Source organism: Pinus tabuliformis, chromosome 9 (assembly GCF_031772625.1).
Source record: "Pinus tabuliformis cultivar Carrire ecotype Pingquan chromosome 9, CPIR1, whole genome shotgun sequence".
Classification (NCBI taxonomy): domain Eukaryota; kingdom Viridiplantae; phylum Streptophyta; class Pinopsida; order Pinales; family Pinaceae; genus Pinus; species Pinus tabuliformis.
This window is the reverse complement of record NC_142307.1, coordinates 519,849,400-519,863,849: the sequence shown is the minus strand read 5'-3', so window position 1 is coordinate 519,863,849 and position 14,450 is coordinate 519,849,400. Positions and strand designations below refer to the sequence as shown.

The window sequence follows — 14,450 nt, the reverse complement described above, 5'->3', positions numbered from 1 at the left end:
CAAATTTGGCCTTATAATTCTCTATGCTTCCATTATCTACATGATTAACCTTGAAGATCCATCTTAAACCCACAACTGATTTATCTGCCTATCTTGGGACCACTTCCCAGACATTTTTCTTCATGATGGATTCATATTCTTCCATCATTGCATCAACCCAAACTGGTTGCTCAACTACTTCCTCAAAAGAGGATGGCTCATTGTCTACAAGCTTAGTCATTAGAGCCATGTAGCTAGTGTACCTCTTAGGTGACCTCCTTCTCCTATGCCAATTTGAAGGAGCTCCCACATTCTCCCTCACATCTTTCACTATTCTATCATCTTCCCTGGTTCCTTTTCTCCCTTCTCTAGATGGTTCTACTTGAGTTGATGTCTCCACTCTACCTCCTCTCTAATCCTCCATTTGTGGCTACTCTACAACTTCGTGAGGCTCCTCCTTTGGAGCTAAAAGATCCTCTTCTAGTGGGATCTGAAGCTCCCTCTCAAGAGAACACTGCATCACTTTCTCCTCATCAAACTTTACATCCCTTCGCACAACTGTCATTCTGAGGGAAGGTAAGTACACACGGCAATTTTGTGGAGTTTCGATGTAACCCAAAAAAAGTCCCAACTCTCCTATCAGCTCAGGTTTCTTCCTCGAGTCTTTGGAGACATGGCAGTAAATAGAGGCTCGAAAAATCCTAAAGTGAGACACATCTGGATTTCTCCCCGAGAAATCCTCCTCTGGTGTAATCATACCAACAATCTAATGAGGACTCTGGTTCTGCAAGTAGACTACTATGTTACATTCCTTTGTCCACAAATGTAGTGGTAGGTCTTGGTCATGTAGCATAGCTCTTGCAACTCCCACAATGCTCTAGTTCTTCCTCATATCAGCTACTCCATTATGCTATGGGTTTTAGGGTGTTGTTATCTCTTTTCAAATGCCTTCTTTTGCATAGAAATCATTGAAGTCATTCAAAACATACTCACCTCTGTTGTCTTTCCTAAGATATTTCACCTTCTTTCCGGTCTCTTTCTCAACTAGCGCATTGAATTCTACAAACTTTGAGAATGTCTCATCCTTCTTCTGCATGAAGAAGATCCAACACTTCCTTGAGAAATCATCAATAAAAATAACCAAGTATTTATATATAGCAATGAAGGCTGTTGAGAAAGTTCTACAAACATCAAGGTGGATTGTTTCCAAGAATTCATGTGGTTTGTTGTCTCGATCATGGAATGTGGATTTTACATACTTCTCTAAGGTACAACCCTTGCAGACATCCTGCTACTCAAGTTCTCCTTTAGGGAGGCCAATGGTTATTTGTTGCATAATCTTCAAGGCGACATGATGCAAATGGCCCAATATCCTATGCCAAAGTTCACCAACATTATGACTCTAGAATTTCTTTTCCTTACTGCTTAATTCATCATAATCTTCCACATCAAGTTTATGTAGGTTCTTCACATGAACCTTGATTTTCTTCATCTGTCTAGTAGCTATGAGCCTTAGAAAGGATTTCCATTTACTGAAGATGACATCATAGCCACGGTATTCCAAAACTTCTACAAATATGAGATTCTTCTTCAGTCCTGGCACAAACATGAATTATTTGAGGTGAATATGGGATCCTCACTCCCTCTTAAAGTTTATTTTACCAATCTCGGTAGCATTGTACCTTCTATCATCCCCAAGCTCAATATGCATATGGAGATATTTCTCCTCCAGGTCAATGAAAAACTCTCTACACCTTGTCATGTGAAATGAGGCACCTGAGTCCAAGTACCACACACTCCCCATCACAGTGTTGGCCATGCATGTGATAAGGGTGAATTATTTCTTAACCTATCAAGCCAATGCTTCACCTGCTACTCCTCCCAATTTATTCTTGCCATAATTTTTGTGTGCACACTTTGTAGCATAGTTCCCGAATAAATGGCAGTTGAAGAATTTTATTTTGGACAAGTATTTCTTCTTTCCCACTTGGCTGGATTCTGGTTTGGTTTGATATTTCTTCCATTTGCCCTTTTTTCCCTTTCCAACCAATGAATTTTTTTTTTCATCCTCCCCCTTGGACGAAGTTCCATCTCTCGTATTCCACCTCATATCTTCTTGTACCAAATCAAACCACAAGCATTCCCAATTTGATAATTTATCCCTCCTATTCACTAAGTCCTAGTAGCTATTCCAGCTTTTGGGAAGGTGTAGAAGATCTAGGTTCAACAATTCATCTTCTGCAAAATTCACACTAACCCATCCAAGCTCATATGGAACTCATGTAAATATCGTGAGATACTGTACAATAGTGTCATTCTTCTACATCTTGATGTTTCAAATATTTTCTTTGAGGCCAGCTTTATATGATCATTGTTATTCTTGAATAGCTTCATCAGTTCCTTCCACATTGTGAAAGGAGTTTCTTTCCCATGGATATTTGAGACAATGTGGTCTCGCACTCCCTCCAAGATTATTCTCCTCGCGTTGGCTACATCTTTCTTCCATTGGGCTAGGTTATGGGAATCAACTAATCCTGGTTTTGGAATGTTTGTCTTGACGTATTCCAAAAATCTGTTGTCATCAAGCATTGCCTCCATGCAATCCTTCCATGCAATGAAATTCAAGTTTCCTTCCAAGGCATACTCTAATCTCAGTGCATTGAAGCTCATCTTCCCAACTTTGAAGAGATCCCGCTACATTGAAGCTACAAATTCGAACCTCTTGAGGAACAAATTTGAAATCCATGTTCTAATGTGAATCTTGCTCTAATAATGTGTAGAAATTTGGTGATAGAATTGTAACTACTCAAGAAATTTAATCTAAATCAAGAGACACAATTCTACTCTACTTCTCTGCAAAAATTAATTCACAATTTAGAAAAACATTCATAAACATGCAATAAGAAAAACCAAACATGCACAACATTTTTTCTAGGGGAACCCAACTTGGAAAAGACCCCTCAAGCCTCTTCGCATTAATCAGATGAATAAGTGATGTATTACAATTTCTTTCTCACTTTGAGCTCAACCTGCAAGTGAATAACCTATCTCTTTGCTCAATGAGAAGTTATGACCGATACTAAGTCAATTTTTTCTTATGCTTGGGTCCCTATTTCCTTGCGCAAATCCTAAGTAATTAAACCCTATATTTTATGAATTTTCCTCCAATTGATTTCACAATTCCCAAGGATTGATCATCTGCCCGCATGCAACACCTAAACACTCAAACTAGTTTACAACTACTTGTTACACTTCCTTTGAATCTCCACCATAGACGAGGAACTCAAATTCCTTGCATGCACTAGCTATTTTGAATTGATTGATCAGTTAACTGGATGAACTCTGAGTTATACTACCGTCCCACTACACAATTGACCTTCCACCAGTTCCATTAACGGTTAGAACTAGTTTAACTGCACAATTGGAAATAACAAAACTGGATTACTAAAATTTAGCAATCACACATGCTTAACTGAAATCCAAGCCCTTTAACTAACTGAGTGACAAGATCCATGTCACATAAGTTAAATTCCTCCAAGTTGTCTACTGATGTGGAAATTCAAATTTTCTCAATTTGACTAAGGCAAATTCAAATTGAGACTTTCTTGCTGCACTTCTCAACAACTTCTTGGTTAGATGAACCATCTTGTTCTTTCCTCATTTCATATGTTGTAAGTATTCCATGTACCTAGTCCATGGTGATATTTTTCCAAATCATTTATTTCTTCTAACAAAGAGACTTTAGCATTGAATCAATCTGGAAGAGATTTAGAATCTTTTAGACAACTACCTTGTTCACCATTGGTTCTCCCAATGCTTTTATATAATTCACTATCTCATCAACACAGAGGAAGAAGGATAAAATTTTCTCCTCTTCATTCATTCTCAACTACTCAAATTGTCCTTGGTGGGTTGGGAGCTTGGCCTCCTTTACCTTTTACCTTCATAAATATTTTGAAGCTTTTCCCAAATTACTTTCACTGATTTGTAGTGCATTATTTTTACATATATGAAATCTATCACACCAGACATAAGGCATATCATTGCTTTCACATTTCCTTCATAAATCCTTTGTTTGTCATCATTAGAAGGGTAAGTTTCAAGTTGATTGTATTCAATCAATACAACATTCCAAACATTAAACCCTTATGCTTAAAGATATGTATTCATCTTTCCAGTCCAAAAGGCATAGTTGTTTCCATTAAGTACATGAATACTTGACTTATTCCACTCCATGATCTCCTTCAAGTTGTTGAACTTCTACTGAAGGAACTTGCTCTGATATCAATTGTTGGAAATACTGAGAGGGGGGTGAATCAGTATTTCTTATCAATTAGTATTTTTAAATTCAAAAAGAATTAATTATACTTATCATTTTCTAGCATATAAATAGTAATTAATACCATTCAACAATGAAAAACCATTAAGACAGTGTTCATAAATATATTTAGGTGGAAACCCCTGAGACAAAAACCAATGAATGCTTCTTAGTATTTGTCTTAAAAAAATTACATCAAGTTTTTCAGCTCCAACTAAAGGAGACTTTGACCCCCTAATTTATAGGCTCCAATCTATAGGATGCTCAACCACCCTTTTTGCCAACTACAACTAGGAGGACACTCCAATGCCTTGGTTTACAAGCTTCAACTTGAAGGTGCTCCAACACCCTGTGCACCAACTACAACTGGACAAACGTCACAATGCCATGTGTAGACTCCAGCCTGCCATAGCACCACCCTACTACCCTGAAGTGTTCTCAAGCTCCAACCTAAAGGAGACTCCACTCTCCTACCTTGCACCACCCTACCACCCTAATCAATTGGAATACCACATTTCACAATTTTCAAACTGGATCCCCTTGTGCTCAAAATTAATATAAAGAATTTGTTTTGAAAGCTCTGTTGCTTTGCTCGGTATGTATATCATTGTCAAGTACTGGTAGCCTCACTGCTAAACTCTGCTCAATTTGGCCACTTCACAAAACACAATCCTACACCTACTCAAATTTTACGACAGGCCCTAGCTATCAACATCAACTGACCGTTGCACAATAGTGCCACACTCTTACTACTAAAATGTCAAACATTTCTATCATCATCTCACACACATCAGTTCATAACACAATGACTACCATAATCTCATATAACACTATCACTGGGTGAAATTATGAAGTTGGGTTACACTTTTGTGAGAAATTCCCCCGAAAAATTCACAATCTCAATTTTTTTGTCGAAACAAATTTTTCTTCGGTCGAATTTTGGACATTTATTCGGCTGAAATATTATACTAAAGTTTGGCAGAACAATTGGTCGTTTAGATTAACGTCGACCATTAAACGATTTTTTACCAGAGGTGAAAAAATCCGCAATAAACTAGTTCAACCGAACTATCTATTTCGACTGAAAAAATAATTTGGTTGAACTATCCATTTCGACCGAAAAAATAATTTTGCCAAACTAGCTTTTCGGCTAAAAAAACATTTATATATATGAGGGCCCTGATGCCATTGCAGAATTTTCTGTGTTGCTAGTTTATTATTGTTATTGTTATAGTCAAACAATATTGTTATTACGTTGTTAGTCCGACTGGCTTGTAAGTGTGCTGGGTGAAATGATCGCGGTCGCGTACACGTATGTGCATGAATTATTCTTTTTTGAGGATTTTTTTTTGTTTTTTCTAGATTTGTTAATTTTTTGTTGGATTTTTTGCAGGGTTGGTTGGCGCCAAAGGAGTTCTTTCAAGATTTTTGCATGAGGTTGGTTGGTTAGCGCCAGGGTTGGTTGAACCTCATCGTCATTGTAGAAATTTTGTCAGCCTCCTCATCCGGACTAGGTATGTTCATCTGCACATATGTTCATTAGAAATAAAATAATTTCCATTGTACTGAATTCAATGTTATTATCATAAATGGTGTGAGTTAGATAATTACTTCGCCGAATTGCCAATCCTTTACTGAACAATGGCCAATCATGGCTAAATCCATTGCTCATAGACATATTTCAATTTCTCTTTAACAATTCTCTTTCTGTTATTTTTCTACCAATAGTCAGTCTGAGATTAAGTGAAATGCTTCAGAAACTAATGCTGAGGTATTATTTGTAGTTGTTTTTATGAAAGCACCAAACCTAGATCCCAAACCATCAATAAGAACGTGGAAGAGGCAATGATTAACCCATCAATAAAAAAATAGTTATTCTTGACATTTTTAAACATATGAGTAAAATTTTGTACTACATTTTACATGAGCAATTACAAAGTTTCTATTCATATAATATTAAAACTAAGGCTAGTTATTAAACTCACTTTATACAAAATCTATATTGCTACATTATTATTATTATTTGTAATCATTTAGATACAAATATAGTTACTCTCCATGCTGATTTAACAAGCAATTTGTTTTTTTATATAATATTTTTGGAAATATCAGATAGATTCCCACAAACAAAAAATTCTTTTGGATTATAAAATAAAATATAAAAGTCTAACCATTTTAGGGTTCTCATAGAAAACATTGCCGCAAAGCGTGCACACAGGTCTCAGTTTTTCATCGCCTTCTGGGATGCAATCCTTAGTCGGTCCTCCACAGATTTGGAAAAAAATGACCTTTGATTTATGCATTTGCAAAGGAAGAAAAAATAGTCTTTCAATTTCTCTTTACCATGACACACAGTTTCTCAAAACCCAAATACTATCACAAACCTCAAACAAGTTTAGAGAAGCATAGAAAAAAAATGTATAAATGCTAGAGTTCTTATTTTCAGGTTACAATTCTCATTTGATAGATAAATTTGTTTATCAGCTAATCAAGGGCATCATCAAAGTTTGTACAAGTGGCCCTATTCTTTGGAGCATTGAAAAACATAACCTCGGTCCTCTAGGGTATCAACACCTTAAGAATATATCTATTACTGTAAGCAAGATTTCTCAATTGACCTCTGCATATTGTTCAAAGGATTCTCGACTAACCTATGACATCGCTATAGCTATCCTTGCAAACTGGAATCAACATTCTGTGAAGGCTATTAGAATTCGGTCTCCCCTTCAGCATAATGCAAGAAGTCAAGTGTCATTGATACAAGTCTAAGGTTCAAGCACTATACTTATCCAAGGAACTTTTGTCAAGGTATAAAGTCAGCCAACAATGGTGACAACATTAGTTTAAAATGATATGTAACTAATGTCCATACAATTATACCAGTGAATTCATGTGACTGGTTTGTTAATTAAATTTAGTTGACAACCTCTTTAGACAAATAAATTGATGTTGACTTTGAAAGTCCCCTTGTCGACATTGACTTGATTGTATATAGAGATTCATTGTATAATATTGCATGGTCATTGCTTTGCAATAGGATGTCAATAATGTTATAAGAGTAATCTACATGGGTGAAACAATGGTACGACAGTGACAAGTTATATAACAATGAATGTATTTGACAATGTGAAAGATCTGATATTTGACTATTAAACATAATAGTGGATAACTTAAGACATGACAGTGATATATTTGAATATAAAAAGCCCTAAAAAACATGAAAAAATAGTTCGAAAATGAAAAAGTGTGTACACTGGAATAACAATTTTTTTTCTCCTGGTGAATTTTCAACAACTTTTAAAAATCACATTAAAAACCATTTTTTTGCACAAATAACATGAAAAAATACCCTAAAAACAAAAAGTGTTGATACTGGAACAACACTTTTTTTTTTGGGTAAATTTTCAACATTTTTTAGTAATGGAACTGAAGATAAAATATCATGACTCTGAAAAAACCCTAAAATTTCAACAATTTGCACACATGATGTTAAAGATAAAACATCATGTCTCTTAAAAGCCTTAAATTTCTAACGATTTTCAAACATTGTGTTGAAAACAAATATCACGACTCTGAAAAATCTTAAAATTATGACATTTTACCAAAGAGTCATTATACAAAGAGTATTTTTTTTAAACGGTAAAATTAAAGCTCTTTAAAAATCTTAACCTAAGACAACATGAGCATTGCAAGAAAAATTTAAAAATCAACCATGAATTGCCACACAATGGAGATGAACTTGATCAATTGTAACGAAAACTCAAAAATCAACTAAAAAAATAATATATAGTGGAATCAGTTTGATAGTGCAACAAAAAAAGGATAAAAAAAAAAAAAGATAAATAACAAAAAATGAATAACAAGATGCAACAATTTTTTGATTTTTTTTTTAATTTCAAAAAATAGATAAATAACTAAAAAATAAAACCAAAAATAAATAAATAATATAAAATATAATAAAGAAAAACAAAAAAAACACACATAGAAAAATAATAATACTATATATATAGATATATAAATAACAAATAAAAAAAACAAAACTTAAATAATAATAATAATAATAATAATAATAATAATAATAAATTTAAAAACTTAAATAATAATAATAATAATAATAATAATAATAATAAATTTAAAAGAAAAATAGATTGAAAAAAAACATTCAAACTAAAAATAAATAATAAATTGACATGAGGAAAAAATTCAATCTATTAATTTTGTTTATATATATATAATCTTTGTTTTTTTTTCTCTTTTGTAAATTGTAATTTTTTTAATTTTTATTTAATTTTTAAATTATAGTTTTATATATTTATTTTTAAATTTTTAGTGGTATTTTAATTTTAATTTAATTTAATTTTTAAATAAAATTTTATTTTAACATGGTTATAATATTTTTATTTATTTTTTTAATTTTTATTTTATTTTTCCTAAAAAAAAAATTTCCAAATTTTGTTTTAAATGTTTTTTATTTTTATTTATTTTTAATTAATTTTTATTTTTTCTGATATTTTTTTTACTTAAAATCTTATGTGAATTATTATTTTTGGAGAAAAACTTCAAATATTATTATCTATGTGTATAAAATTCATAAAAATTGTTATTTTTTCAACTCTTTTTATACATTTTTTCATAAAAATCCTTTCTTTAACATGTTATTTTTCATGAAAATATCCCAAAATACATTCCTTTTTAATTTTACATGTATAAAAAATGTGCAATTTTGTCAAATGTTTAAAATTATTTTTTAATGACAATTATTTTATGTGTATTGAAGTATTAATTAACAATATATAAATATACAAAAAAACTCTAACTTTAAAATACTAATTTTATTATTATTTTTTTAAATTTGCAAAAAAAGTGAAAATTTCATTAAAAAACCACCGCAAAGAAAAAAAACGAAAGCCTGAAAATCCCTGAAAAAAAGCAAACATCTCTAGATGAAAAAAAAGAAGAGGAATAAAACAACTTAAAAATGGCTAAATAGCCAACATTTTTGAAAAATGGTGCATACTTAGGACATAAGAAAATTTAAAGTGTCAAAAATATGCCCCTAAAAAAAAGATGCATCAACGCTTTTCAAAATCTGCATGAAAATCAACAACATTTCAAAAAAATTATTCATACTTAATAACAACAAAATTTAAAGTGTAAAAAATAAGCCCCAAAAAAAGTGGTTGATGTTGCATCAACACTTTTCAAAATTGGCATAAAAATCACTAACATTTAAAAAAAATGTGCATACTTAATACATAAGAAATATAAAGTGTCAAAAGTATGCTTAAAAAAAGTGTATTATGAATCAACACTTTTCAAAATCGGATGATTTTTTACAATCTATAAAAAGTGAGAACTCGGTATAGTTCTTGTTTCATATGTTACTTTTTTGATACAAGCCTGCAAGGAAGAGGTCTTCAAAACAATTCAAATGCAAGTCCCAAACTCAAACAAAAAAAAGTCTGAACTCTTTTCCTAACTGCGGCTAGTGCTACTCTTTCATAGGACCGAGGGTACAGGAATGATGCCCTAGAAGGGTCAGAGGCAACATATTTTTATTACCACAGATTCATACTTTAGTCTAGGTATGTTGATCACACGTCTTGAGTTTATACATGAAATATAATGAGTCGAATGTATCGCAAGTGCAAAAAGAAAACAACTAAAAATTCCCAATGAAAACCATTTCTTCTGATTTGCAATTCACTACAGGGGTCGAGGTCATTTCAGAACTAGGTCACAAGATATTTCACATTTTTTGTATATATCTTTGGAAGGAGGATTATAACTCCTTTTATAGTTTTGGGAGAGGCTTCAAAGATGCCAATGAATGCCTATTTTGGAGGAGACAATTGCTTTGAATGATTTTTAAATTTTAATTTAATTTGTTTTGTTTTTAAAACAAAAACCTTCACATACCTTAGGTCAAGAATTAAGATGCCCATTCAGAGAGGCTCTTAAAGGTATTCGAAGTCCTATTTTAGAGGAGGATTTAAAGTTTGAATTCAACCATTAAGTTTGACTTGGAGATAGACCCCTTTTGTGGGAGGTCAGCTTCCTTGGGAATTATAACTTTTTAATTCTTGTTTGAAGTACAAGATACCTTCGATATAAACTACCCTTATGGAGTTGGAGTTTAACATTTAGTTTTTATGAACTACATTGCTTGTATATGCAGACACATTTTGAAGCCCTTTATACAATGTTTGATCCTTAAACCTAGATGAAAAGCCCTTAATTTGATAAATTGGCCAATGATGAGGTGTCATGTCATCATCCCTTGGGGTTTTGACCCATTGACTAGGGTCTTAAACTTCAAATGTGAATATCTCTCAAAACAAGAGGAACCATGTGGGGTACCACATACCACCAGAAACAGTTTGACGATGAGAATCCAATGATGAGGATCTTGTAGGAAAAATCAGTGATCTGCTTCTTCAAAAACCCCCAAAAAGTGTGGGGTATGCCCTTAGACCAGGGAGCCAAAATTGTAGAACTAGGGTTTTCAACCATCCAACAGTGGAGCTTCCAACTTGATGTAATTTAGACAAATATAAGAGTGTTGGATAATGTTGACATCAATGACATCACCATTCAACATCTCTCTCTCTCTCCCTACCCTCCAACTCTATCACTATATTCCTCCCTCTCTCCTTCTCTCTCTTCCCCTCTCTCCTTCTCTCTATTCCCCTCTCTCCCCCATCTCTTTGTCTCTTTATCTCACCTACTCCCAACATACACACTTTCTCTTCATCTCTCCCTTGTCAATCTTTCTCTCTCTCTCCACATTTCTTCTTGCCCCTCTCTCTCCCCCTTCTCTCTTCTCTCCCCCTTTCTCTCGCACCTCCCTTTGTCTCTCCCTCCGTCACTCTCTCTCTCTCTCTCTCTCTCTCTCTCTCTCTCTCTCTAACTCTGTCACTATCTCTCTCCCTCTTTCTTTCTCTTTCTCCCCATCTCTCCGCCCTCTCTTTATCTCTTCTTATTGTATCTCTATCTCACCCCCAAATCATACACACTCTCTCCATTTGACCCTTGTCACTCCCCCCTCTCTCTCCACCTTTCTCTCTTTGTGTCTTTCTTCTTCCATTCCTCTCTCCCTCCATCTCTTCTTCTTTCTCTCAAGTCCTCTCTCCTTCTCTCTAACCCCCTCTCTCCTCCTCTCTAACCCCCTCTCTCCCCCTCCATCTTTGTGTCTCCTGCTCTTTCTCCTAGATCCAATACAAGGATTTTAAGAATTTATTAAGATCAAATCTCTTATCGTGCAAACATGTCAAACCCCAAAAAATAATAACAATGACAGATTATTTCCAAAAATAAATAATTTACCATAAATTAAAATAAAATAAATTTAATTATATTATCAACTAAAATATATATTTTTATAAAAATTATATAATTTAACCCCACATATATATATATATATATATATATATATAATCTTCTCTATATTATTGAAATAAAATAGAAAATTATTGTAATTATAATAAAAAAGTGAAGTTCCAAATTCCAAAATTTAAAATATGTTCAAACTGTTTATATGAGTGACCCATATTCCACTTTGTTTAAGTTATTTAAAAATAATAAAAAACCATGATTATAAGAAGATATTAGTACTTTCAAAATGACAGTCAGTTGGGATTATCTTTTCTTTCAAATGAAAAATATAATTGATAAATTGCATTCTAAATGTGCGTGTAATTCATTAACATAAAGCCATAGGTAAGAATTTGAATTTTATTATTCCAAATATTAAGTGACGGTGGGTGTGTTAGCCGCCTCTTAATATTTAAGCGCGTTGTAAGACTCAGGGCCTAGTTAGGGTTTTGATGTGTAAGTGCATTTAACCCTAATAAGGGCAACCGACCATTTCAATTGCTTTTATTATTCTGGAAATTGGAACAGAAGTATCCAGAATCTGTAGATCCAATTGCAACTGTTGCGAAAGAATTCTATGAGTTCCACAGAGTTCCAAATATTGAATCTGGACAGGTTCATTAGTTCTTGTCTAGAAACTTGCCCGAATTATCCGATATGCGTGGAATCAATTCTCGATTAAACCTTTTTTTTTTTTGCAAAGTCTTCATCGTGCATCTATAGTTGATACATATATTTATTGAATTTGAATGATTTTTAAAATAAATATTTTATTAGTGAAAACAAATTAAAGTGAAAAACAAGACGATTTTCCACCGTTAAAACGAATGAACTCTGAATCATAAAACAACATGCTCATTGCCGTTATTTCTGAACTTTGAAACATCAACGTGGGAACCGTGAGCTTACTGCCACTCAATACATTCCAGAATTAATGGTCCCCATTTCGGAGACATGTCTGGCCTTTATTGTAGGGAGTTTTAGGGAGTTGTATTTATTGTGATTTTTTTAAAGTTTTTATGGTTTGTTTTTCAGTTAAATTTTTTTAAAATTTTGCAGGAATTTATTGAAATTGACAAGTAATCTTGTGCAATCAAAGTGTTTTAAGGGTTTTTTAATGTGCTGAATCTATATAAAGTCAAAAAACTAATTTAAATAACAGAAATCAAAATTTCACCTTAAATTTTTCAATCGATTCCAGTATCAAAAAGTCCAAAAAAATCTCACTAAAAACAACTTACAATTTTCAAAAAAGTCACACTAAATACAACTGGTAGCAAATTAATATAATCCCTCAGGCTGAATAAACGCCACCATACAGAAGTGAATATACGACGGTGTGGAATACACAGATTATACAAAACAATAGGAAAAGGAGCAAACCCTCTGGCCAAAAAATGGCGCTGCGGGGTGTTGCCATCCATTCGTTGGAATCACAGCAGCAATGACTAACCTTTCTTCTGCTTCTGGGTTTTGTTTTCCAGGTTCTTCGGTAAGCACCAACCTCTCAAGATCTTCCATTCCCAGTGGCGACTGCAGGATTGGAGATAACAAAGGAATTGGGCTCCTGCAAGAGAATCCCATCAAATCCGGGGACAACCTTTTTAACTGCATTTTAGCCGACGCCCGCTTCTGCAATCGGCTGAGAGGCCGCCGCTCGGGCTGAGAGACCAAGGATCGAACCTCGGCCGCTTCGTCGTCATGTTTCTCCATCAATTCAAACGAACTTTCCTGCACAAATTCAACAGCAGCACCACCACGACTTTGGCTTGCAGCCATTTCTCTTGGCTTCCTAACAACACTAGACATTTGCCTGGTTGAAGGCGCCTGTTCGAATCTCACGGCTTATGAAAAAAAAAACCTTTGCTACCACAACTCAATTCCTGGTACTGCTCAACAAGTTGCAGATTCGATTATAGAAATAGGGGTTTATATAGATAGATGGGGAATTGGGATTCGGGAATAGATTGCAAAATATATTTGGTATCACAATAAAACAAGAAGAGTGGCGAAGAAGGGAGGGATCCACGTGAAAGAAAGTTCGATGTGGCGGTAGTCGCATGGCGGTGGTCTGATCGGTATGGGGGCTCGTAGATCTGATCCGCACAAATGGTTGTAGAATCTAGTACAGAAATGTATTATTTGAAACGACAATTAAAACTATGGGCAATTACTATTGAATCTTTTCTATGGTCCAAGGGGTCTTACAGAGCGGGAGAGAGTCACAGGGTCAAAGAGTATCACCTGAAAGCAAGACTAATGGCATGTCAGCTTGAATATTTCCTTTGCTCTTTGGCTTAAGGATTCAAATGGATCACGATTAATAGAACATAATTATTTTCAATATCGATTATGATATGAGTAGGGTGATAAGAATGCATACGTGGACTGATTCGATCGTTTTGTCCTTAGACCACGTGTCATATACTCAATAATTCCATTTCAACCTCACGGACTTAGCTATGCTACCTCATTTATTAACTTGTGATGACCAAATGGGTTATCTCATAAGATGTTGACCAAAACACCAAGCCTTCAAAGCCTCGAATAGAGATAGCCAACTTTTGTCAAACAACTAAGTGCTTTGATTAACCGTTAAATTTTTTGGACTTCACATTACCCATAAGTAAAAAAATTTCATATCCTTATTCAGAAAATGTTTGTTGATCATAGCATATAAATTAAGGTAAGGTAGGTGTTTTTGTTTTAATTATAAGATATAACAGTAAAGGTAACCGTGAAAGCTCCACACACGTTTGATATTTCAGAAGGTAAAATG

At 33.8% G+C, this 14,450-nt stretch overlaps 1 protein-coding gene across 1 annotated transcript; it reads right to left on the bottom strand.

Annotated features, from left to right (window-relative positions):
• Positions 1 to 12,926: 12,926 nt before the first annotated feature.
• On the bottom strand, positions 12,927 to 13,901 carry LOC149149489 (uncharacterized). Its single transcript, XM_089441535.1, has one exon. The coding sequence runs from the start codon at positions 13,478 to 13,480 to the stop codon at positions 13,025 to 13,027; it is 456 nt and encodes a 151-aa protein (XP_089297661.1). The 5' UTR covers positions 13,481 to 13,901; the 3' UTR covers positions 12,927 to 13,024.
• Between the last annotated feature and the right edge of the window lie 549 nt (positions 13,902 to 14,450).

What these genes read in the sequence shown, in the direction of transcription:
- LOC149149489 (XM_089441535.1), bottom strand. Translation starts at nt 13,480, where the DNA reads ATGTCTAGTGTTGTTAGGAAGCCAAGAGAAATGGCTGCAAGCCAAAGT.